Raw genomic sequence first — 25,951 nt, 5'->3', positions numbered from 1 at the left:
TCTGCCTAGCAGAGCTGGCCCTTACCCTCAATAACTTTTCCTTCTGACTCCTCTCATTTCCTCCAAATCCAAGGCGTAGCTATGGGCCACGCATGGGCCCCAGCTATGCCTGTCACTTTGTAGGGCACGTCCAACAATCCTTGTTCGAGGCGTACCGTGGCGCTATCCCCGAACTCTACCTTGAGTTCGCGAGTAAAAAAAGGTCGCCATGGAAAAAATCGATACTATTTTTACTCGTAGGTTTAGTCGTAGATGGTCGTAGTAGGTCAGCATGTTAGTCGTAGGTAATCGAGGATAGTCGAAGGTAGTCGAAGATATTCTTTATCGGAGGTCGAAGGGAGGTCAAAGGAGATCGAAGGAGGTCGTCTTCACTCTCCACTATTCGGTGTCCAATTTTCCCGAAGCTAGTCGAAGCTAGTTGAAGCTAGTCTTCAACATAGTCGAAGGAGGTCTTCTACATAGTCGAAGGAGGCCTTCAACATGGCATTTTTTCAAACTCTTCTAAGCTCGCCAAATAGGTCGCCCAAGTGGGACAGCCCCTTGACATTGTTAAGGACCACTCACCATCCCAGGAACCCCTCTTCCCCCTCTCGCATTAGCCAGAAGAGATGTGAGGTGGAAAGTACAGCTTTGTCCTCATTGTTATCAGACTTCTCATACACTAGGCATGAATTCCCTAATCTTCCAATCCACCTTGTTGCAGCCACTGCATTTAATTTTACTGCATTTTCTCTATCGCAGTAACACTAGATTCTGCCCTCTGTTTATTTTCACTTGTGCAGTACCAGATGTACCCATGATATATACAAAGTGTTGGAGTAACTCGGCGGGACAGGCAGCATCTTTGGAGAGAAGGAATTGGTGACATTTCGGGTCGAAATCCTCCCTTCTGAAGGGTCTCGACACGAAACATCACCCATTCCTTCTCTCCAGAGATGCTGCTTGTCTCGCTGAGTTACTCCAGTACTTTGCGTCTATCTTCGGTTTAAAACAGTGCCTGCAGTTCCTTCCGACACCTGACGTACCCATGTATGGTATGAATTGCCTGGATAGCACACAATGTTTTTCATTGTATCCCAGTAAACGTGACGGTAATTACCAGTCCTCAAGGATTACAACAGCATTTACCTCATCGCAATTTAATACATGGGAAAAAACGTCATGAGCTGTCGATTAGCAATTAAGGCAATACGTGGGTTAACAATGTGTTATGTCACAAGAGGTAATTAAAACGTCCAGTTTTATTTCAAATTAGCAACTCTCACCTGTGAAATTGCCTCCGATTACGTAAGGGATGACACTCCCGGGCCAAATTCTCTCAGCGCGAGATGTTGCAGCTCTGGGAACTCTGTTCTTTTCACTTTTTCTTAATGTTTCCGAGTTGTTCTTTTCTCTGTCAGTGGTATTTTGATCGCTGTCTGGAAATAATTATTTTTAAAATTGAAAAGTTTTATTTAAAGTTTTATTTTGTTTTTATGAATATTATTCGTCTCCGACACTTTTAATGCAATATCACGCACACCATAGCTGCCATTTGTGGACCTACTCTTCAGATTATTGCTAAACCATAACAAATCCTCAAGGATTGCAGTAATATTTACCTAATTTCAATTTGAAACTTGGAAAGAAATGGGAAAACACTTCTCAGACACATTGAGCCCACTGGCAAAATTTAATTTTACAGTTTTTCTGAAGGTTTGTTTAATAGTTTAGTTTAGTTTAGAGATACAGCAGGGAAACGGGTCCATCGGCCCACTGAGTCTGCACTGACTGGTGATCCCCGCACATTAACACTATCAGTAGGGACAATTTACACATACTAAGCCAATTAACCCACACACCTGTGCATCTTTGGAGATCTCGGAGAAAACTCACACGGTCACGGGGAGAATGTACAAACAGACAGCATCCGTAGTCGGGATCAAACCAGCCAAAGAGTAGGAGTAAACGGGTCCTTTTCAGAATGGCAGTCAGTGACTAGTGGGGTACCGCAAAGCTCAGTGCTGGGACCCTAGCTATTTACAATATATATTAATAATTTGGACGAGGGAATTGAATGCAACATCTCCAAGTTTGGGGATGACACAAAGCTAGGGGGCAGTGTTAGCATTGAGGAGGATGCTAGGAGGCTGCAAGGTGACTTGGAAAGGCTGGGCAAATGCATGGCAGATGCAGTGTAATGTGGATAAATGTGAGGTTATCCACCTTGGTGGCAAAAACAGGAAAGTAAACTATTATCTAAATGGTGGCCGATTAGGAAAAGGGGAGATGCAACGAGACCTTGGTGTCATGGTACACCAGTCATTGAAAGTAGGCGTGCAGGTGCAGCAGGCAGTGAAGAAAATGAATGGTATGTTAGTATTCATATCAAAAGGATTTGAGTATTGGAGCAGGGATGTTCGACTGCAGTTGTACAGGGTATTGGTAAGACCACACCTAGAGTATTGTGTACAGTTTTGGTCTCCAAATCTGAGGAAAGACATTCTTGCCATAGAGGGAGTACAGAGAAGGTTCACCAGACTGATTCCTGTGATGTCAGGACTTTCATATGAAGAAAGACTGGATAGACTCGGCTTGTACTCGCTAGAATTTAGAAGATTGAGGGGGGGATCTTATAGAAACTTACAAAATTCTTAAGGGGTTGGACAGGCTAGATGCAGGAAGATTGTTCCTGATGTTGGGGAAGTCCAGGACAAGAGGTCACAGTTTAAGGATAAATGGGAAATCCTTTAGGACCGAGATGATAAAACATTTTTCACACAGAGAGTGGTGAATCTCTGGAACTCTCTGCCACAGAAGGCAGTTGAGGCCAGTTCATTGGCTATATTTAAGAGGGAGTTAGATGTGGCCCTTGTGGCTAAAGGGATCGGGGGTATGGAGAGAATGCAGGTACAGGATACTGAGTTGGATGATCAGCCATGATCATATTGAATGGCAGTGCAGGCTCGAAGGGCCGAATGGCCTACTCCTGCACCTAATTTCTATGTTTCTATGTCTCTGGCTCTGTAACTGCTGTAAGGCGGCAACTCTACCGCTGTGCAACCGTGCCTCTCTCTTTACCTACCAGGACCATATGCCAGTTTTCTGAGAGGATGCTCCAAACTTTGACATTGAGAGTAGCGGAGGAACACTCATGAACTTGTATTAGAGGTTTTCTATGACCAGATATATGAATGAAGATTCCTTGTGGAAGGGTAACCAGAACAGATGTGATTCTCGCAGGGAATATCAGTTAGAAGCTTCCCAGTGAAGACCTCAGATTTCTTGCCAAAGCACAAAGAGCTGGAGTAATTTAGCAGGACAGGCAGCATCTATGGAGAACATGGATAGATGACGGCCCAAACCCGAAATGGGACCTATACATATTCTCCAGATATGCTATGCTGCCTGACCCGCTGAGTTACTCTGGAATGTTCTGCCATTGTTTTGAATAAACCAACATCAGCCGTTCCTTGCATCTCATCTCTCAGATTTCATTCCCTTGTTTTTTTAAACCACTCATTTGTCACCTGATTATCAAAGAACCACTTCTGACATTTCTGGCCAATTATTATTTAGCAGGTACCTGTTGAAACCTCCTGAGGAATGTGGTGGCCCCCAATTAAGGCAATCTACTTCAAGTTTAATTTACATCAATCTATCTGTGACTGGAAAAGAAATGTGGTTGGCCCTATAAATTGCATTCAGATTCAGCCTTCATTGTTAATAATAACTGGTTCATTCATTATCAATGGATTAATAACATTAATAAGGTATGGTCAAAATGATAGCAGATAGCCTTGGAAGCCTTACCCCACTATTCAAACCTCACGTCAAAAACCTTGGCGTGATATTTGACTCAGCACTGAAATTTGACAAACAAGTCAATGCCGTGGTAAAAGCTAGCTTCTTTCAACTTCGGACAATAGCTAAAATAAAACAATTCCTCCACTTAGATGACCTCGAAAAGATCATCCACACATTTATCTCCTCCCGCCTAGATTACTGCAACTCTCTTTACACTGGCATTAGCCAATCTTCCCTGTCCCGCCTGCAACTGGTCCAAAACGCCGCAGCGAGACTCCTGACGGGCAACTGAAAAGGGGACCACATCACCCCGATCCTGGCCTCTCTCCACTGGCTCCCTGTGCCGTATACATTTCAAGACCCTCCTCTATGTCTACAAAACCTTCAATGGGCTTGCCCCCTCCTACATTAAACCAGCGATCCACGCACATTAACACTGTCCTACACACACTAGAGACAGTTTTTCATTGATACCTAATCAAGAATCTATCGCTGCCTTAAAAATATCCTGGACTCTCCCAAAAGCCTTTCACTATTCGGTAACTTTCAATGAGGCCCCCACATACTTCTAAACTACAGCGAGCACAGGCCCAGTGCCATCAAATGCTCATAATAAGTTAACCCAGTCATTCTTTGGATCGTTCTTCCTCCTCTGAACCTTCTCCAGCCAGCACATCCTTCCTCAGATATGGTACCCAAAATTGCTCACAATACCCCAAATGCGGCCTTATGGAGCCTCCGCATTAAATCCCTGTTTTTGTATATTAGCCACCTTGAAATAAATGCTAGCATGTGCTCCGGTTTCCTGCCACATCCCAAAGAAATGTGGCTTTGCAGGTATAATTGACCACTGTAAATTGTCGCTAATGTGTAGGGAGCTGTTGTCATAATATAGAACACGTGTGAATGGATTCATGATGGGTGGACTCAGTGCGCCAAGAGGGCCTGTTTTCATTCTATATCTTTCATTCAAACCAGAACTCCTCTCATGTGTAGGAAGGGACTGCAGATGCTGGTTTACACTGCAGATAGACACAAAATGCTGAAGTAACTCAGCGGGACAGGCAGCATCTCCGAATAGAAGGAATGGGTGACGTTTCAGGTCGAGTCCCTTCTTCAGACTGAGAGTTAGGGGGGAGGGAGACACAGAAACAAGGAAGGGTAAGGAGTGAAAATGAGACATCAAAAGAGATGCTCTCAAGGAAAATGTAAAATAGATCATTGTTTGCTCGGAGAAGGTGACAATATAGCAAACAGCAATAAAATGTAATCAGGGAGACAGACTGGTATGAGAACTGGGAATGAGGAGGGATGGAGAGAGAGGGAAAGCAAGGGTTACTTGAAGAATGAGAAGTCAATATTCATACTGCTGAGGTGTAAACTGTCTAATCAAAATATGAGGGGTTGTTTCTCCAATTTGCACTGGGCCTCACTCTGTTCCCACACTCACCTTTCTGTCCTGGGCCTCCTCTACTGTCAGAGTGAGGCCCAATGCAAATTGGAGGAACAGCACCTTATATTTCGCTTGGGCAATCTCAGGTATGAGCAATCCAATGTCACTTTTGAAAATCTGTGGCTATTTCCTCCTCTCCGGCAGCTTTCCACAGCTCCGTGCACCATGAACAGCTGAAGTCCTGCACTTCTTGCTGCACAACAAAGTTGCGGCACAGTGGCGCAGTGGCAGAGGTACTGCCTTCTAGCGCATGCCGCGCCAAAGACACGGGTTTGATCCCGACTACGGGTGCTGCCTACACGGAATTTGTCCATTCTCCCCGTGACCTGTGAGGGTTTTCTCCGAGATCTTCTGTTTCCTCCCACACTCCAAACACGTACAGGTTTGTAGATAAATTGGCTTGGTAAATGTAAAAATTGTCCCTAGTGTGTGCGTTGGATAATGTTAATGTGCGGAGATCGCTGGTCGGCGCAGACCCAGTGGGCCGAAGGCCATGTTTCCACGCTGTATCTCTTCTGTGTCTGTTGAACTTCGCAGAGTGTTATCAAGAACAACATCAGTCGTGGTTCAGGGCTGCTGCTGCACACTTGATCTCACTGATTTCTTGGTTTTCTGAGGTGGCCAACTTCAAACTCATAAAAGACCCAACAACATTTTAGCCACTGAAAAAGATTAAATCCACTTTCCATGCAATATTAAAAAATGATGAATGCAATATAATTTGGCATCATGTAATATTGATAATTAAGTAGAATTATACCTGTTCCCAATCGCAGTATCTGATCTATAAGTTGATAAACTGTTCCCTTCTTTTTGGAAACTTCATGTTCTCCAGATCCACCTTTAAAAATATAAAAGAGAATAACACTTACATTGATGCAGAACTGAGCACATGAAACCATTTTAATATTACTACATAAAAGGAGAATACGTCCAAGCTTACAATCTATGTTCATAGGATTAAAAGGATTGTATACAATAAATTATGTATAAAAATGAAAACTTTGTGTCGGTGCAACTCAGTTGACAACACTTTAGCCACTGGTTCGACATATAATGGGGTTAGGAGGAAGGGATATTTCAGCCATGATAGAATGGCAGAGTGGACTTGATGGGCCGAATGGTTTAATTCTGCTCCTATCATTTATGACCATATAATATCTTAGCAACAAGAGCTTCAATGATGAACAGGCCTGAGGAAGTGCTACAGGTAACGTCCCTTGGAAGAGGCATTAAAGTAAATACTATAAGCCTGACAAAAGGCTTGATGGGGTAGATTGAGGATCTTTGCTCTCCCAGCCAATGTTCCCCCCCTTAGTCAACTTCAACTAAAATAAATTGACAGTCCGATCATCTTGTGCTTTTTGTTAACTTTGGTATAGAATGTCAGCTACATTTGTCGACACAAAAAAAAAACATTTGTCATTTCAGCCAGTGGAAAAAGTGCTTTGAGATGTTTCAATGTGAAAAGTGCAACCATTATTTCTCCACTGTCATGGCTGCAGAATCAGCTGGTGACAGGAAGATCTAAATAAACTCCAGGGTGCTCCATTAATCAGTGTCAGATTCTTTGCATTAGTATCCAGGAAAAATACACAGTTCGGTTAGCAGCATGCAGCTATGATGTATTTGTGGTCATTGCTGCCAGAATTAAAATAACCATTTCTTCCAAGTAGAAAACCATAATAGAAAAAAAAAGGCCTATCTGCGACACTTTTTGCATCTTTCAAACAGCAATGCTCAAATAATAGATGAATGGCAGTGTTGCGGGCGGGTGATAAGCAGCCAATATGCCAATTTGCAAGCAATAAAATCTCACAATGAACTGAGAGGAATCTGTGATAGTGTTGGTTTGGAGCTGAATTTTGAGCAGGACACCAAAACATTAATGGGAGGTTTAGCACGGATACTTTGAGACATAGATGTTGTTATATTAACCAACAGTCATAACATTGGGAAGGCAGTGAATAACAATGCTATAATTAGTTTAGTTTAGTTTAGAGATCCAGCATGGAAACAGGCTCCTTCAGCCCACTGAGTCCATGCTGATCATCCACCAACAATCACCCGCAAACTAGTTCTATCCTACACACTTAGGACAATTTACAGAAGCCAATTAATGTGCGGACCTGCACACCTTTGGAATGTAGGAGGTAAGCAGGAACGGGGTACTGATTTTGGATGATCAGCCATGATCATATTGAATGGGGTGCTGGCTCGAAGGGCCGAATGGCCTACTCTTGCACCTATTTTCTATGTTTCTAGGAAACGGGAGCACCCAGAGAAAACCCACACGGTCACATGGAGAACGTGCAAACTCCATGCAGACAGCAATAGACAATAGATAATAAGTGCATGAGTAGGCCATTCGGCCCTTCGAGCTAGCACCACCATTCAATGTGATCATGGGTGATCATCCCGAATCAGTACCCCGTTCCTGCCTTCCCCCCATATTCCCTGACTCCACTATCTTTAAGAGCCCTATCTATCTCTCCCTTGAAAGCACTAGTGGTCAGGATTGAATATAGCAGAGTATGATAACAACTCTACCACTGCACCACTGTACCACACATATTCTCCAGTTTGCCCATGTATGAATTGTAATTCTGTGCTCAACAGGGAATAACTCTCAATAGCATAAACATTCACCTTTAGCATTTAGTTGTGTGAATTGTCTTCATTATGGAACCTGTCGAATATCATTCTTTGTCTCCAATTATACCACATTCAAATTATATAATAAACAACCTTAACATTTCTAACAACCCACTTAGCACCGATGTAATTGACTGAAACAGTTTGAACTTATAACATAAATAAACTCATCAAGTGATTTTTCAATTGAATATTTATTCACTACTTCCAGAATGCACTTTAAGCTCTGTCCATTTTACTTGTCATTTTGTTAATTAATTTTTATCCCTTTCTCAAATGTAAGATCACTTGATAAGATTCAAATTTTCAAAAAAAATTAGCTACTCCAGGTCCTTAGACAACGAATGTGAACTGAAAGGGCCATTAAAGTATTTAACTTGGGCACAATGATAGATCTAATCTTTCCATTGTCAATGACTGCACAGTGGGTGTCTCCTGCTAAGGGCTGCTTGGTCTACCTCTGCCTGGAATGAGAGAATAAGAATGATTAGAAACATAGAAAATAGGTACGGGCGTGGGCCCTTCGGCCTTTCAAGCCAGCACCACTATTCAATATAATCATGGCTGATCATCCATAATCAGTGCCCCGTTCCTGCTTTTTCCTAATATCCCTTAATTCCATTCGCCTTAAAGAGCCAAATCTAACTCTCTCTTAAAAAGATCCAGTAAATTGACCCCCACTGCCTTCTGTGGCAGAGAATTCCACAATTTCACAACTCTCTGGGTGACAAAGGGTTTTCCCCATCTCAGTCCTAAAAGGCCTACCCCTTATTCTTAAACTGTCACCCCTGGTTCTGGACTTCCCCAACTCAGGGAACATGCAAAGAACGGATTAGTATGGGTGTCAGAGGTTATGGGGAGAAGGCAGGCGAATGGGGTTAGGAGGGAGAGATATATCAGCCATGATTGAATGGCCGAGTAAACTTGATGGGCCGAATGGCCTAATTCTGCTCCTATCACTTATGAAGATTAACAGTGCAGCAATCATGTCTGAAATTGACCTTAGCTGTTGGGATGTGCATCAATTAAAGCACAGAGGGAATAGCACGATTATTCAATGATGCGTGAACGAACACACATTTACCAACAGCAAAACATTTGAGGTCACAATGTTATTTCTAAAGAAGGTTGCCAACGATTTGATATGTTACAGGGCAACAAGTAATGTTAAATTGTAAGCGGCACTGCTATAGATTTCCACATAACAGCTGGCACCAGGTGAAGTATATTGTCACCAGGGCAGACTTAGAAACTTTTCGCTTTTAGTTTAGTTTAGTTTAGTTTAGAGATACAAAGCGGAAACAGGCCCTTCGGCCCACTGTGTCTGCGCCGGCCAGCGATCCCCGCACACAAACTGATTAGGGACAATTTACTATTTTGCCGAAGTCAATTAATCTACCAACCTGGACGTCTTTGGAGTGTGGGAGGAAACCAGTGCACCCGTAGAAAACCCACGCAGTTTGCACGGGGGAACGTACAAACTCCGTACAGACAGTGCCCGTAGTCAGGATCGAACCCGGATCTCTGGCGCTGTGAGGCAGCAACTCTACCGCTGTGCCACCGTGTCGTTTAGTGGCTTGTTTTTTGGGTTGTTTCAGTTGGAAAGTATGCTGACCATATGCATTAAACATACGTTACCTGTTGTGTGCCCAATGCTGCCCAAGGTGTGTCTTGATAAATCAATTGTCCTGTCAATCTGAAAGAGTTGCAAGTCTTCTTCGTCTAAGGCAATGTCTCCCCAAAATGCAGCTTTAAAACAAAAACAATATCAATTTAGGTAAAGCAGCAAAGCCGTAATAAACACAGAGAAACAGGAAATATGCAATGGTATACAAATTGAACTTGATCAGTCTCGCATGGATTACGTAAGCTTATTATGCCTTTCCTGTCCAGAAGAGCACACCAGAATAACATTTAATGAGCAAGACCCCAACCAACACGAATTATTGAACCCTTCATGAGTTATTAAACAAAGAAAGGGAATGAGACCAGCTGATGGCGTCTTCAACCAACATACAGCACACACACACATATTTCCGTTGGGTTCCTGAATACTAGTCAAAATGAGATGGCAATTGATTTGGACAGTTAAGTAACTTTGTCCATCCCAGTACTTATAAGCTTATGTAAAAAAGCAATTGCCTGCGACCACTCGGCACACATTGACACCTGGTAAGTTTGGTTTATCCCATTGAAGTGTAATTTGACTGATATTTATAATTTATCTGATATGTTTCTGATGATACATAGAAGGAGTGGTAATAATTATAACTTGACGATACTCATTAACATTTTACTACCCTCACACATTATATAGATGGTTTACTCATGCGCCATGGAGTATCACAAGGGCATGAAGAATAAATGGATAGATTCTGCCCCATTTTTCACATGTTAACATGTTTCCCAACACCACAGTCCACCTCAAAAACTCTTAAATCTATCCCCTCGTGGAATCCGGCTGTTATTTCCCCTACTGCTCTGCTTCCTCCACCTTACATGATCCTCCTATTTTGCACAGCTCCACGTTAAAGATCCCCTTGCATTAGTTTCAGAGATACAGCACGGGACCAGGCCCTTCAGCCCACCGAGTCCGCACCCACCAGTGATCCTGGCACATTAACACTATCCTATACGCACTAGGAACAATTTACATTGAACACCAAGCCAATGAACCCACACACATATACGTCTTTGGAGTGTGGGAGGAACCGAAGATCTCGGAGAAAACCCACGCAAATCACGGGGAGAATGTACAGACTCCGTACAGACAGTACCCGTAGTCAGGTTCGAACTCGGGTCTCCGGCACTGCAAGCGCTGTAAGGCAGCAACTCTACCGCTGCGCACACCGTGCTTTGAGGTGGAGCGACTTTAAGCCATGTTCTCGATGTTGGGGGAGTCCATAACCAGGGGCCACAGTTTAAGAATAAGGAGTAAGTCATTTAGAACAGAGACAAGGAAACACTTTTTCACACAGAGAGTGGTGAGTCTGTGGAGTTCTCTGACTCAGAGGGCGGTGGAGGCAGGTGCTCTGGATGCTTTCAAGAGAGAGCTAGATAGGGCTCTTAAAAATAGCAGAGTCAGGGGATATGGGGATAAGGCAGGAACGTGGTACTGATTGGGAACGATCAGCCATGATCACATTGAATGGCAGTGCTGGCTTGAAGGGCCGAATGGCCTACTCCTGCACCTATTGTCCATTGTCTAAGCCAACATTTTCCTACTGAGGTCTTCCAATTATTGGAAGTACCTCTAGCACGACACGTTCCACCCTCTTCATTTCACATCACAGATCAAGATGTCAAAAGGCATGAAGCAAGCCTGCCCTTGAATCCTAAATACAACTATAAACAAACGCCTTCACAATGTTTCCCATTGCGCCATAAAAATGAAACCTGGGCAGCGGAGCATTCCTTCAGTAAAACAAGGAACTGATGCAGGTTGCACAAGGATATTCGGATGTATGAGGGATGATAGATCGGAGAACGAGTATCAAGGTGGAGAGGTGCAGGAACAAACTACGGATGATGGTTTACAACAAAGATAGACACAAAATGCTGGAGTAACTCTGCGGGGACAGGCAGCATCTCTGGATGGAAGGAATGGGTGATGGGGAGAAAGGGTCACCCATTCCTTCTCTCCAGCGATGTTGCCTGACTAAAATACTTTCGAAAACAATGGATTAAATCTCCACGTCAACAATGATGAACAGGAGTTTTAGAAGCATCGAGCCTGATGCAGATATTAATTAGAGTCTGCTGATCTGCATCTTGAATACCAAAGTGTTCACTTTGAATGGGCAATTTGTAAAAATTCCAGTCATCATCTACAAAATATTTTTATTTTAAAAACAATAATAGCAAATAACAAACAAGAACAAATAACAAGAATGCTGACATTCTGACAAAGCTGCCCCTTTGTATTGAAAGGTCTCTCCAATTGACTAGCAGCGTATTTGTTTACATGTGTTGGTCATCTATGGAGTTCAAAGACAAGCACGAAATCCAATTAAACTCAAAATAAATCAGAAATAAAAGGTAACACAAAATATGCATGCAGTGAAATGACGCTGTTATCTCGGATATGCTGTTTGATATCTGTTTTTCAAAAGTCATTAACTGATTAGTTCAAGGTAGACACAAAATGCTGGATTAACTCAGTGGGACTGGCAGCATTTCTGGAGAGAAGGAATGGGTAACGTTTTGGGTCGAGACCCTTCTTCAGTGAATCTGATAAGTTTAATTTAGAGAAGGAACTGATTAGTTTAGTTGAGTTTAGAGATACAGCGTGGAAACTAGCCCTTCTGCTCACCTGGTCCATGCTGACAAGCGATCATCTGCTTCTACAAGCTCTATCAAACACACTGGGAACAATTTACAGAAGCCAATTAACCTACAAATCTGGACGTCTTTGGAATGTGTGAGGAAAGCGGAGTACCCGGGAAAAACCCACGTGGTCACAGGTAGAATGTACAAACTCCACACAGACAGCTCCACATCAAACCCTGGTCTCTGGTGCTGTAAGGCAGCAACTCTACCGCTGTGCCACCATGCCACGCCTGATAGAAGTGCAACTGGCAGAATTGTAGTCGCACCGTTGCAAGATTATTATCTGTGAGAGGACATCCAGCAGGCTCCTCCCACAATATAATTAAGTTCACTCTTCTCTGCCAAGTATAAGGAGACGGCCAACCTATATCAGCCCTGTTGGTTTGATCACTCTTGCTAAAGAGGACCTGTTCAAACTACACACTGTAGTGGGCAGCACGGTGGTGCAGCGGTAGAGTTGCTGCCTTTCAGGGCTTGGAGCACCGGAGACCCGGGTTCGAACCTGACTATGGGTTTTGTCGATACAGAGTTTGTAAGTTCTCCCCGTGACCACGTGGGTTTTCTCTGAGATCTTCCGTTTCCTCCCACACTCCAAAGGCGTACAGGTCTGTAGGTTAATTGGCTTGGTGTGAGTGTAAATTGTCCCTAGTGTGTGTAGGGTAGTGTTAATGTGCGGGGATCGCTGGTCAGTGTGGACCCGGTGGGCCGAAGGGCCTGTTTCCGTGCTGTATCTCCAAACTAACCGAAACTAAACCAGAACAGGACATGTAAAACAAACAAGAACATCAACATCCCATGAGTGATCTCTGAAAATGAGCCTCTGAGTTTCAAGGAGTGGCTCCACTGTCTTTGAGCTGTAAATAAATTCACGGCCAATTTAAAGACCACAAGGATGTACAGCGGTGTGGCACTGTCTTACTGTGACACAGTAGAGCCACTCACTGTAGACCGACTGTCTAACTGTGCCAGAGATCCAGGTTCAACCCCGACCTCCCTGTGATCGTATGGGTTTCCTCCAGATACTCCGGTTTCCTCCTACATCCCAGAGATGTGTGAGTTGGTAGGTTAATAGCCCACTATAAATTGTTCCTTGTGTGTAGGTGAATGGTGGAATCAAAGGGGTATGGAATAGAATGTGGGAATGCTAAAAAATAGAATTATCATTGATTAGTAACTTTTTCACACAGTATGGAACAAGCTGCCAGAGGAGGTAGTTGAGGCTGGGACTTTCCCAACATTTAAGAAACAGTTGGACAGATACATGGATATGACAGGTTTAGAGGGTAATGGGCCAAACGCAGGCAAGTGGGACTAGCGTAGCTGGGACATTGTTTACCGGTGTGGGAAAATTGGGCCAAAGGACCTGTTTCCACAATGTATCACTCTATGACTCTATGACTCGAGTATAAAATGTATGGCTGATGATTAGTGCGGACACAATAGAAATCCTGTTCCCATGCTGTTTCCCTGTGACTCAAAGACAATAGTTACTCTGAAGATGTAGAAAAATGGCTGAGGAAGATGAGAAATGCAGCCAATACTTGTGTCCTTCCTATCTGCAGTAAACCTTGTAGAAGACCTTGTGGGCAACACGGTGGACCAGCGGTAGAGTTGCTGCCTCACACGACAGAGACCAGGGTTCAATTTTGACCACGGGTGCAGTTTGTACGTTCTCTCAGTGAACTGCGTAGACTTTCTCTGGGAACCCCCACACTCCAAAGACGTACAGATTTGTAGGTTAATTGGCTTGGTACAATTATAAATTGTTCCTACATCGTGTGTGTGGGATAATGTTCGTATCGCTGGTCGGTGCAGACTCGATGGGCCGAAGGGCCTGTTTCCACGCTGTCATATCTTAACTAAACTAAACTAAAGACAGATTGGACTCCACGGCCATCTCCAGTTTCATTAATGATTTGTTCCCTGGCAAAAATGATCCGTATTTCCTGGATAGCCAGTGATGATAATGCACCAGTCTAGTGTTGGCCTCTGATTCCAAGAAGAGGAACATAAAAAATACTGGAGAGCCAGTAAGAATACTGGATGACTTCACAGATTATGCTATCAAGTATCGTGGACACAAAGTGCTTGAAAAACTCAACCTGTCAAGCAGTGTCTCTGGAAGACATGGATAGGTGACATTTCAGATTTGGACCCTTCTTGGGATGTATTTAAAATATATTCCATTGAAGGACCATTGGCCTGAAACTTTCCAATAGATGAACGAATTAATACTTTATGAATGAATACTTTATTGTCATATGTGACAAGTAACAGTGAAATTCTTTGATTACATGGCCAATGTATGCAAATAGTCACCACATTAAGGCCGCTGACAAAGCTACAAAGTATCCCGTGCCAGGACCGCCTTCCCCCCCCCCCCCCCCCCCCCAGTGGTCCACGCCTCCCCATGCCGGGTCCTCCATTGTTCCTAACATGCTGAGTGTTCCCAGCACTTTTTGACTTTATTTCAGATTTCCAGCATTCTGCATATCTTTCATTCGTTGTTCTTTATCTCGCTACATCATCGTCTATATCTCTCATTTCCCTTTTCCCTAACTAGTCGGAAGAAGGGTCTCGACCTGAAACGTCACCCATTCCTTCTCTCCAGAGATACTGCCTGTCCCGTTGAGTTACTCCAGCTTTTTGTGTCTATCTTCTGTGTAAACCAGCATCTGCAGTTCCTTCCTACACATTGCTTCTGCAACGTTTTGGTATTTTTCATTTACAGCTGTATATGATTTCATCACTATCCCCGCCCAGACCTCCTTGCTTAATATATTGAAACCCCCTAAACTGGAACAGTCTAGCCACATAAAGTATAATATATTAAAGTCTTTCAGTTGTTCACAATCGACTGAAACTTTGATTGAATTCAGAAGAATTAATGTTAACATTAACCAACATTCGGTGTTGTACTTTACAGTACATTTATCTGCTACAAATACCATTATTGAAGACAGCAGCATATTTCCAAAGAACAATTCTACCAAATATCATTGTTTGAGGAGCAGATTGATGATGTGTAAAAACACAGAGTGTTGTTAATGGGTTTTGACACATCATTTATATTTTTAGAAAGATCCTGCTTCCTCAGGGAATCACTGTTGAAGGATTGAATTTTTTTTTAAATTTGACAAGTCAAATAGATCCCTGCAGAAAGGCAAGACATTTCTTCATTGGATTCCAGTAATTATTATAACTAAAACTCCTCATGACAGACAGGTATGGAAAAAGACAACCACTGAATGAAACATGTTAAATTGCTTCTCAATTTCAGCCCACATGTGTCCTACCTCCGCAAAGACTTTCGACCGAGCGGCATGCTGCAATTAATAAAATAATCTTGTGTCAGCCTAGTGCTTGTGACCAACCAGACGGGTGACTGTTTGCACCATATCTAATGCAGTCAGTAGATCATGCTGCTTAATCACCAGCACAGACATTGAGGCAGTCGTTCATTAACCCTTGCATCCCCTTTCTCTCCGTCCCTCCCCCATCCCAGTCATCGTCTTAGTTTCACTGTCATCTCGCTGCATTTCACGGTTTGTATTATGCATTATCACCTTCCCCACAGCCCACAATGGACCATTGTGGGCTCCATCTTTCCTTGATCATCATTGCTGGCTTTGATCTGTTTTTTTGCATGTCCTTTCATTAACCTGCTCTCTGTACCTTTATATCTCTCTTGGTTCCCTGTCCCCGACTCTCAGTCTGACGAAGGGTCTCGACCCATTCCTTCCCTCCAGAGATTCCTCTTGCCCTGCTGAATTACTCCAGCTTTTTGTGTCTTTCGTCATCCATGCCAAGATATAGCCATCATCACCCTCCCACCAATAACCAAACCTTTCATGATGAAATGTACATCTGCAGCAGCTTTCAACAAAGCATTCCACCCATTCATATTTTCAAATTACAATTCAGATTCAGATTAATCAAAAACTCAAAACGCATTATGGAAAACTCTCCCCTTGGTCTGATTTTGGAGCTACAATTACCAATCGCAGGACTTCATTTACATTGGTAAACGTATGGCAGCAGTTCATTCTTCTTTCATAAGATCATGTGATAGGAGCAGAATTAGGCCGTTCAGACCATCAAGTCTATTCCGCCATTCAATCGTGGCTGGTCTATCTCTCCCTCCTAACCCCATTCTCCTGCCTTCTCCCTATAACCTCTGAAACCCGAATCCTCTCAAGGCCTACAAGATAATTGATTGCAGCAATTATTATGAGCAGCAATTCTAAATGCCTCATTCAGTTCCCTTGCCAACCTTCATGGCCGGTGTACCTATTAAGGGTTTCAACCTGCCAAACCGTTTCCCATTCAATTTATGCCATCTGATTCCAACCCTCTGGAGTAGGTAAACGATCATGACAGTCACATCTCCGTCCTGAACTTCAATTCAATTGTGAATGCGTCAAGCCAGAAATGGCAAAAGATGATACAACTCAGCCCCTTCCCATCATCACAATATATCCCACATGATATCAAGGCACTACTGAGAACACTAGATATAACCAAGCACAACATTACGCTCGGTCCACCTCAGCCAACGGGATCCCACGGTTGCCAACCACTTCAACTCCCTTTCCCATTCCCACATTGACCTTTCTATCTTGGGCCTCCTCCATTCCAAACGTGATGCCACAAGCAAACCGGAGGAACAGCACTGCATATTCAGCTTGGGTAGCTTACAAACCAATGGTATGAACTTTGAATTTAATTTTAAGTCACCCCTTCCTCCTCCCTAGCCATTTCAACAGTTCCACAGTTCTCCACATAGTTTCTCTTGAGATCACACCTTCCCTTGACATCAATGGACCTACCTGGGGGGCTGCTCTGCTGAGGTCATTTGTGGCTGGCCCTGTATGGTCCTGGTCTTTTCTTCACCCCTCCACCCATCTTTTCTTCACCAATTATCCCTAGTGGGTGTAAGATAGTGTTAATGTGCGGGGATCGCTAGTCGACGTTGACCTGATGGGCCGAAGGGCCTGTTTCCGCGTTGTATCTCTAAACTTAAAAGCCTCCACTGCCTTCTGTGGCAGAGAACGCCACAGATTCACATCTCTCTGGGTGAAAAAGTTTTTCCTCATCTCAGTCCTAAATTGGATAGGGGTGGGAGCGGGCATGATAGTGGGAGAAATGGCTGTGCATGATCAAGTATCAGCAAAGTATTGAAACCTGTCACCAACAGTTATCAATAAACTGCTCACTCTTGCCCAGTTTGGGTCTCTCTAGGACCACTTGCTTCCAGACCACGTTGGTCCAATATAGACCCAATAAATTATTCACAGAGATGAGGTGAGGATTGCCCACCCGTTATATATTTTCATTTCAATTCAAATTCAAAATTTAAAATTAAACTTATTGGGAAGGATTATTTCTGGAACTAACTACTCTCCCTATCCTGGCATTTCTGCAGTTTATGCAGTTTAGGGTAGAATATAATAATTCCTGATGATAATAGCTTCTAATTATAAACGTGTTACTCAATGTAATTTCACCATTACATCTGTCTCCCTCTCATCATCTGCGGACTGGCACACACTGCAATAACCTTCCAAATAAATATTCTGAAGGCCACAGTAATTGTCTTAGTTTTTATAACAAGTTTCTAGTCACCAACTTCTTCCACCTTTTTGTAATGTTTAAACTGGGGCGGCACGGTGGCGCAGCGGTAGAGTTGCAGCCTACAGCGCCGGAGAACCGGGTTCGATCCTGACTTTGGGTGCTGTCTGTACGGAGTTTGTACGTTCTCCCCGTGATCTGCGTGGGCTTTCCCCGGGAGCTCTGGTTTCCTCCCACACTCTAAAGACATACAGGTTCGTAGGTTAATTGGCTTGGTAAAATTATAAATTGTCACTAGTGAGTGTAGGATAGTATTAATGTGCTGCGATCGCTGGTCGGGGTGGACCCGGTGGGCCGAAGGGCCTGTTTCCGCGCTGTATCTCTAAACTAAACTAAAACAAACCTATTATTCAGTATTTTCTGTTTATGTTTTTTATTTCCAGCACTTGAAACAGTTGGCTTTTTTGGTGGCGTGGGATTCCAGTTATATATCCCCGTTGTCACTAAGGTGCTCGATTCCATGCCCAGAACATTGGCGGACTCCAGTCCTGTCCCTTAATAGCAGGTTAATGAAGAGGCCAAGAGGAGCAGTGTGCCTGATGCAGGGAAGGAAGGAGAGGTCCACTTGGCAGGAAGCAATGGAGAGGTGAACGTGAAAAGGGAGATTGGTGAAGGAGGATTTGAGGTGTGGTGAGGCTAGGTGAGGCGAAGGCGATGAAGGAAAGGAAGAACTGAGGGTGAGAGGCATCAAGAAGAGAATGGGTGGTGGGGGGGTGGAGATGAGGAGGAATCAATAGGCATGAGTGTCCATGAATGGGTTCACATGTGTGTGTACAAGTGCATAAATGCTAACAGATTCCGCTCACCTCCCTCAACCTTAAACAGTGCTTGAAAGCTGGGAGGACCACACACACCAATGTCACTTAAAAGGATCATCAACAGTTTAGATATTAATAGATTTTAGCTGCTGCTGCTGTGAATCTACAGATGTTTAACACTTTCTATGGTTTTCTCAAGGAGTAAAAGTCATCAAGTGGTCATCCAAGTGTTTTAAGATGATCAGCCATGGTGCTGGCTTGAAGGGCGGGATGACCTACTCCTGCACCTATTTTCTATGTTTCTATATTTCATCAACAAACAGTATAATCCCCAGTAATATATATTATAAATGGTTATAATGTAACCCCATCCTTAAGATTGCACCTTTCTCAGTTCTAGGCCCTACTGATATAGATGAACCCTTCAGGCTGCTCATTCTAAGTGTTTTGTAAGGAACTGCAGATGCTGGTTTAAACTCTCTAAATGTTGCTGTGACATTCTCCTTAATCAGTTGTGCACCTTTTATATCCTCCTCTATCGCATCTGAATCGCCACATGTTGGGCTGCCAATTCAACCCTTCTCTCAACCTGGTGATGGGGGCAGCTGTAGGCATTTACGTGCCAGCATCTCCAATGTCTTGGAAGTTTACGTCCATAGATGGATGTGTCGGAAAATATCCTGATCAGTGGCGTCGTGGTCTGCTGTCACAATATCCACACACAGGGACGCAAGAAGCTGTAGAGAGTGGAGAATAGTGGACAGCCCAGTCCAGTTTCTTAGCACAGCCCTCCCCTCCATCAAACATCTACATGAGATGTTGCTTCAAGTAGGCGGCATCCTCACAAGTGAGAATCCTCATCATCAGGTCCTCATTTTCAGAAAGCCTTTGATAAGGTGCCGCACGTTAGGCTGCTGAGGAAGATGAGAGCCCACGGTATCAAAGGGCAGATTCTAGCACGGATACAATGTTGGCTGGATGGCAGAAGATGAGGGGGCTTTTTCTGGTTGGCTGCCAGTGACAGCGGAGTTCCGCAAGGGTCGGTGCTGAGGCCGCAACTCTTCACGTTGTATATTAACGATTTGGACGAGGGGATTGAAGGCTTTGCGGCCAAGTTTGCAGATGATAGTGAAAGGTTTGGATAGAATGGATGCAGAGAGGATGTTTCCACTAGTGGGAGAGTCTAGGACTAAAGGTCTTAGCCTCAGAATTAAAGGATGGGACGTCTAAATGGAAATTAACCGAAAGGGCGGGACGCCTAAATCCCAAGGAACCGCAAAGCTGCGTCCACTAAAAGCAAACTTACCGAATGGCCGCTCTGTCGAAACGCCACCTACCCGAAAGGCGGCGTCGCCTACAGGCCAAAAGACTGACTGCCGCTCAACAGAAATGCCCAATAACAGACATGACGTTGCTGGGGGGGGGGGGGGGGGGGGGGGGGGGGGCGGGACTTGTCATCGATTGGTCCAGACCCCTGCTTCCATCACATCACTGTGAAGGCATGAACATTGTACCAAACCTCCGCTCCACCCGACCCGCAGCGGGTGGCCGTGGGAGAATGGGGGCTGTACACATTCGGCCGCTTTCAACTTGGTGCTTGGATTCAGATTGCCCAGTCGCCTATGGCTTGTGTGGGAAAATGAACCTCATGCTCCCGTCTCCCCCTTCTCTCTCCCCTCTTCTCTCTCTCCCCTTCTCTCACCTCTCTCTCTCTCTCCTCTCTCTCTCTCTCTCTCTCTCCCTCCTCTCTCTCTCCCTCCTCTCTCTTCTTTCTCTCTCTCCTCTCTCTCTCCACTCTTCTCTATCTTCTCCTCTCTCTTCCCCTCCTGTACCCCCCTCTATCTCCCTACTCTCTCCCCCCTCTCTCTCTCCCACTTCTCACCCCCCCCCCCCCCCCCCCCCCCCCCCCCCCCCCCCCCCCCCCCCCCTCTCTCCTCACTCTCTCTCTCCTCCGTCTCCACCCGCGGGAGCGTCCCACAGTCACAGACCGCGATGCACCTCCATCGGACCCCAACCTCCACACCAGGGGGATTCCCCCCCCCAACCCCTCCCTCCGACCGCGGTCAGTGACTGTGGGACGCTCCCGTGGGTGGAGACAGGGGAGAGAGAGAAGGGGGGGTGCGAAGGGGAGAAAGAGAAAGGGGGGGGGTTGAGAGAAGGGAGAGAGAGAGGAGAACAGAGAGAAGAGTGCAGTGAGAGGAGGAGAGAGAGAGGAGGGGAGAGAGAAGAGGGGAGAGAAGGGAGAGAGAGAGAGAGAGAGAAGAGAGAAAGAGAGAGAGAGAGAGAGAAGAGGGGGGGAGAGGGGGAGAGAGAAGGGGGAGACAGGAGTGTTGGATTCATTTTCCCACACAAGCCATAGGTGACTGGGCAATCTGAACCCAAACAGCCGAAGGTGCGCATCCCTCGGAACAGCCCCCACTCTCCCACGGCCACCCTCCGCGGACTGCGGGCTGGGTGGAGCGGAGGTTTGGGACAATGTTGGCGTTTTGGCCTAATTTCCATTCCATTCTTTGGCTTCGACTTCTTTGCTTCGGCTTCCTGTCTGTCGGCGCCACGTCCGGGTACTGTACACACAACGGGTCTTCACCGAGCAATTCTTCTTCCTGAACCTCAAAGAACGACAACGTGTGAAGCATCGGTACATTAATAAGGATATACTCACTGAAGTCGTCATTTGTCACAACCACAAGTGTAACCACAGCACAACATCATGGCAAGAACCTTTAATTGATTGATTGATTGACAGATGCCGCATGGAAACAGGCCTTTCAGCCTTCCAGTTCACACCGACCATCGATCAACCGTTCCACACTAGTTCTATGTTATCCCACTTTCGCATACACTCCCTCACAGGAGGTGTTATGTACAGAGAACATTTAAACTACAAAAGCGCATGCTTTTGAGATATGGGAAGAAACCGGAGCACCAGCACGAAATCCACGTGGTCACAGGGAGAAGGTGTGCAAACATGGCAAACTAGGCAACATGTCCCCTAGTTGTGTCATTGCATCTTTCTATGTGATAAGAGTAATCAGTTTGCTTGCTGTCCTCTGTTGCATAATGTTGTGAAGCACTTTCTTCAAAAAGTGCAGAGTACATTTAATTCTCTCTGATACTAGACTAGCAGTCAAAGAGACAGAATAGCTCTTCCCCTCCAAAAAATGCACAACAATTTTGACAAATTGTTGAAATCTTGTTAGTATTTGATATTGATGGATGACGCTCATATTTTTTCAACGTTGCTATATGCCTGCAAATTGTTAATGTTGTGTAATGCATTGACTTTTGCTAAGGCATGCAAATGTGTAAGTACATCACCTGACAGGTGAATCTCAGTGGGTTATTCAACCGTTAATGCTATCGAAGTCCAATGCCATTCTCACGAAGTGAATCACCGACCACACATGTAGACACAGAGCCACACACAGACCCACAATAAATTATAATGGAGACTGAATAATCCCCAATTCCTCCCACTCATAATTATGGAGTACAAAAGTGCTCATTAATGACGCTGCTGCACATCAGGCCAACACCAACAACGGAGAGGTCATCACAAACCCAACCATGTAACCACAGAGTTTTGACCTCCATTGCAAGCAATGACAAACCCTGAACAGACCCGCACCCTCCATGCAAGAGCAGTTAATTTTTTATAGAACAGTTGCAAGATTTTTACTAGGTCAAAATAGGTCAGAGAGTAATGGGAATAGAAGCTGGGTTTCCAGAATCCAGATGAAAATAACAATCACTCCAATGCAGCACTATGTCATCGACCATGTATTTTAATTGCTTATTGATTAAATTGTTTTACCTATAGTATTGAACTCCTGGAAGATATTTATAGCCCAACGCATGCCTCTGAATCAGATCACTGGTTCAATCACCACTCCAGAGATTTGATCTCAAGGCGGGAGAGGGAGAGTCTCCACTGCAGTGCTGAGGGAAAAGATTCATTAGCATATGTTTCTTTCAGTTTAGTTTAGAGATACAGCATGGACACAAGCCCACCAAGTCCACACCGACCAGCGATCGCTGCACATTAACACTACCCTACACACATTAGGGACAATTCTAACATTCATACCAAGCCAACTAACCTACAAAAACCTGCACGTCTTTGGAGTGTGGGAGGAAACCAAACATCTGGGAGACAACCCCTCGCAGGTCACGGGGAGAAGGTACAAACTCCGGACAGACAGACACCCGTAGTCAGGATTGAACCCGGTCGGGTCTCTGGCGCTGTAAGGCAGTAGCCCTACCTCTGTGCCACCATGTCACACTATGGTATCAACAGTTGGGTCATTAGTTGACTCAGTCGAGTCATTAAACTGAGATCCAATCCATCCTCTCAGGTGAATGCAAAGGATCCCAGTGTGTTATTCAAGAGGGAATGCAAGGAAACCCTGGCCATCACCAAGAAAATCAAGAGCAGGCTATATAATCTATCTCCCTCTTCTATTTGGGAGAATTTATGTTGCTCAAATTGTTTACCACATTTCCTGTGGCACAAAATTGTTTGTTTTACAATCGGAACGGATCTGCTGGGACCAGTGTCACAACAAACAACATCTTCACACACCAGCCAAACATTATTATTATTTTTTTAATATCTGGATGCTTTAATCATGAGATCATAAGTGATAGGAGAAGAATTAGGCCATTTGGCTGGCCCATCAAGTCTAATCCACCATTCAATCATGGCTGATCTATCTCTCCCTCCTAACCCTGTTCTCATGCCTTCTCCCCATAACCCCTGACACCCGTACTAATCAAGAATCTAGCTATCTCTGCCTTAAAAATATCCATTGTCTTGGTCTCCACAGCCTTCTGTGGCCAAGAATTCAACAGATTCACCACCCTCTGAATAAAGAAATTCCACCTCATCTCCTTCCTCAAGGAACGTCCTTTAATTCTGAGGCTATGGCCTCTAGTCCTAGACTCTCCCACTAGTGGAAACATCCTAATAATTTAATATTAGTGCATAGCCGACATAAAATACATTAAACATTAGCATTTTATTACAGCGGGCAGTTGCTAAGCCAGTAGAGATTGCACAAAAATACAGTGTCACATTCAAACACCGTCAGGCAAATGTAATGTATTTATATCCAATACGTACATATTTATATGAAGGAGCAAATATCAAAGGTGGCCTAAGGAGCTGATGGTCACAGAAGATTTGCAAAGCATGTCGTGTTTTTGAATTGGAAAAGTGAGAGGTCAGTTGCAGAGAAGGTGATGGAGGAGTAAATGACCAAAGGGAATGTCTGTGACCAGGTGACAAAAGGTTGCCAAAGTGACAAGAAAGTCAAGAGTGTTTCATTATCGTACGTACCGAAACATAGCAATGAATTGCTTACTTGTCAAAACACCATCTCAGATAGAGAATAGTGAACAGTGATGTGATATCAACAATATCTGTCAGGTAAATGTTATTGGTTTCAACTCTCTCACAAATCACTCCCTTTGCTCTTTTAAGTTACAAAAGGAGGGATGAGAAGACCCCTTTTGTCTCACTTTTCCAATTGTTATAAAAGACCCGAAAGGCCACCCATTCCTTCTCTCCAGAGATGCTGCCTGTCCCGCTGGGTTACTTTGCGTCTTTCTTCAGTGTACACCAGCACATGCAGTTCCTTCCGATACAGCTGGTTCCTTCTCTATTTCAGATTTACAATATCTGCAGGTTTTTATTTGCTTTCAGTTATTTTTTTGAATGACTAATTGCGCAGATACTGAAGAAAGAAGATCACAAGCAAAAGTTACTAAATGACAAAAGATTTCACAACAGCTTGTGTGTGTGTGTGTTAAGACAGAAGTGTGTTTGGTTTTAGTTAAGTTTAGAGATACAACGCGGAAACAGGCCCTTTGGCCTACCAAATCCACACCAGCCAGTGATCTCCGCACATTAACACATACTAGGGACAATTTTTCACATCAAGCCAATTAACCTATAAATCTGTACGTCTTTGGAGTGTGGGAGGAAGTTCTCGGAGAAAACCCACGCAGGTCACGAGGAAAACTACGTACAGACAGCACCTGTAGTCGGGATCGAACCCGGGTCTCCAGCGCTGCAAGCGCTGCACCCCTGTCCCACTTAGGAAACCTGAACGGAAACCTCTGGAGAATTTGCGCCCCACCCAAGGTTTCCGTGCGGTTACCGGAGGTTCCCGGAGGTTTTTGTCAGTCTCCGTCCCTGCTTCCACTACCTGCAACCTCTGGCAACCACCTGCAACCTCCGGGAACCACACGGAAACCTTGGGTGGGGCGCAAAGTCTCCCGAGGTTTCCGTTCAGGTTTCCTAAGTGGGACAGGGGCTTTAGGCAGCAACTCTACCGCTGCACCACCGTGACCGCCACCATGATCACTGTGTGGTTGGCCAGCTACCATACTCATCTCCCCCATGCAGTGCACAAGCGAGTATCAATCAAAGCTATTGCTTATCAAGCCACTGCCAAGAGAAGGTTAACATTTGGAGAGGTTTGGGGAAGGATAATCAGGGAGGAAGGTTCAATAGCAGCAAGAAGCCACATCATGCTTCACCAGGCCAAGCCTTGCACTTGTTCCTCTTGTGAACCCTTCCCCCTCTGCCAAAATGACCTATTGTGACTCCACAGTAGTCACTGTATCAGAGGTCTCCTTGCAAGCTGTATCAGGAGCACCAGGTGAACAAACATATCATCGGGACCACCCTGATTGCCTCTCTTGCAGCTCATTGCAATCAAAACTCATGTTCCACTGTTTTTAAAATGTTCCTAATTTTTTTTTAATGTTTCAGAGAAAAAATTCAGATTCAAGAACGTGAAAAAAAAATATTTTTTAAACAATTAAGAAAAATTGTTCTTTTAAGATGGAAATATAGAAACATAGCAAATAGGTGCAGTAGTAGGCCATTCGGCCCTTCAAGCCAGCACCACCATTCAATATGATCATGGCTGATCATAGATATGCCATTTATTGTCACTATACATGTACATTGAAACTGAAAGCTGCTCGTACTCAGTGCATACATACAATTTAGCACAAAAAACAAGAAACAGAAAAAACAAAAAACAGAAGGGAGATGGGGGGGGGGGGGGGGGGGGAGGGGGGGGGGGGGGGGGGGGGGAGGGGGAATAGGTGCACAAATACAGTATCAGTACCCTGTTCCTGCTTGCTCCACTATCCCTTCACCCTAAGAGCTCTATCTAACTCTCTCTTGAAATCATCCAGTGAATTGGTCTCCACTGCCTTCTGTTTCGGATAATTCCACAAATTCACAACTCTCTGGGTGAAAAAGTTTTTCTTCATCTCAGTCCTAAATGGCCTACCCCTTATTATTAAACTGTGACCCCTGCTT

General features: G+C 44.5%; 1 protein-coding gene across 1 annotated transcript in view; it reads right to left on the bottom strand.

The window, feature by feature from the left end:
* The window catches only part of LOC129702941 (tolloid-like protein 1), a 349,110-nt gene that overhangs the window by 198,197 nt on the left and 124,962 nt on the right, over window positions 1-25,951 (bottom strand). Inside the window, exons 3-5 of the mRNA XM_055645048.1 lie at window positions 9,533-9,643; window positions 6,000-6,080; window positions 1,266-1,418 (exon numbers count right to left, since the gene is read on the bottom strand). Of these exons, the coding sequence (XP_055501023.1) occupies window positions 1,266-1,418; window positions 6,000-6,080; window positions 9,533-9,643 (345 nt within the window). The remainder of the gene's footprint in view (window positions 1-1,265; window positions 1,419-5,999; window positions 6,081-9,532; window positions 9,644-25,951) is intronic.

This window comes from Leucoraja erinacea, chromosome 1 (genome assembly GCF_028641065.1).
Source record: "Leucoraja erinacea ecotype New England chromosome 1, Leri_hhj_1, whole genome shotgun sequence".
In the NCBI taxonomy this organism is placed as follows: domain Eukaryota; kingdom Metazoa; phylum Chordata; class Chondrichthyes; order Rajiformes; family Rajidae; genus Leucoraja; species Leucoraja erinaceus.
This window is presented reverse-complemented; position numbering and strand designations above follow the sequence as displayed.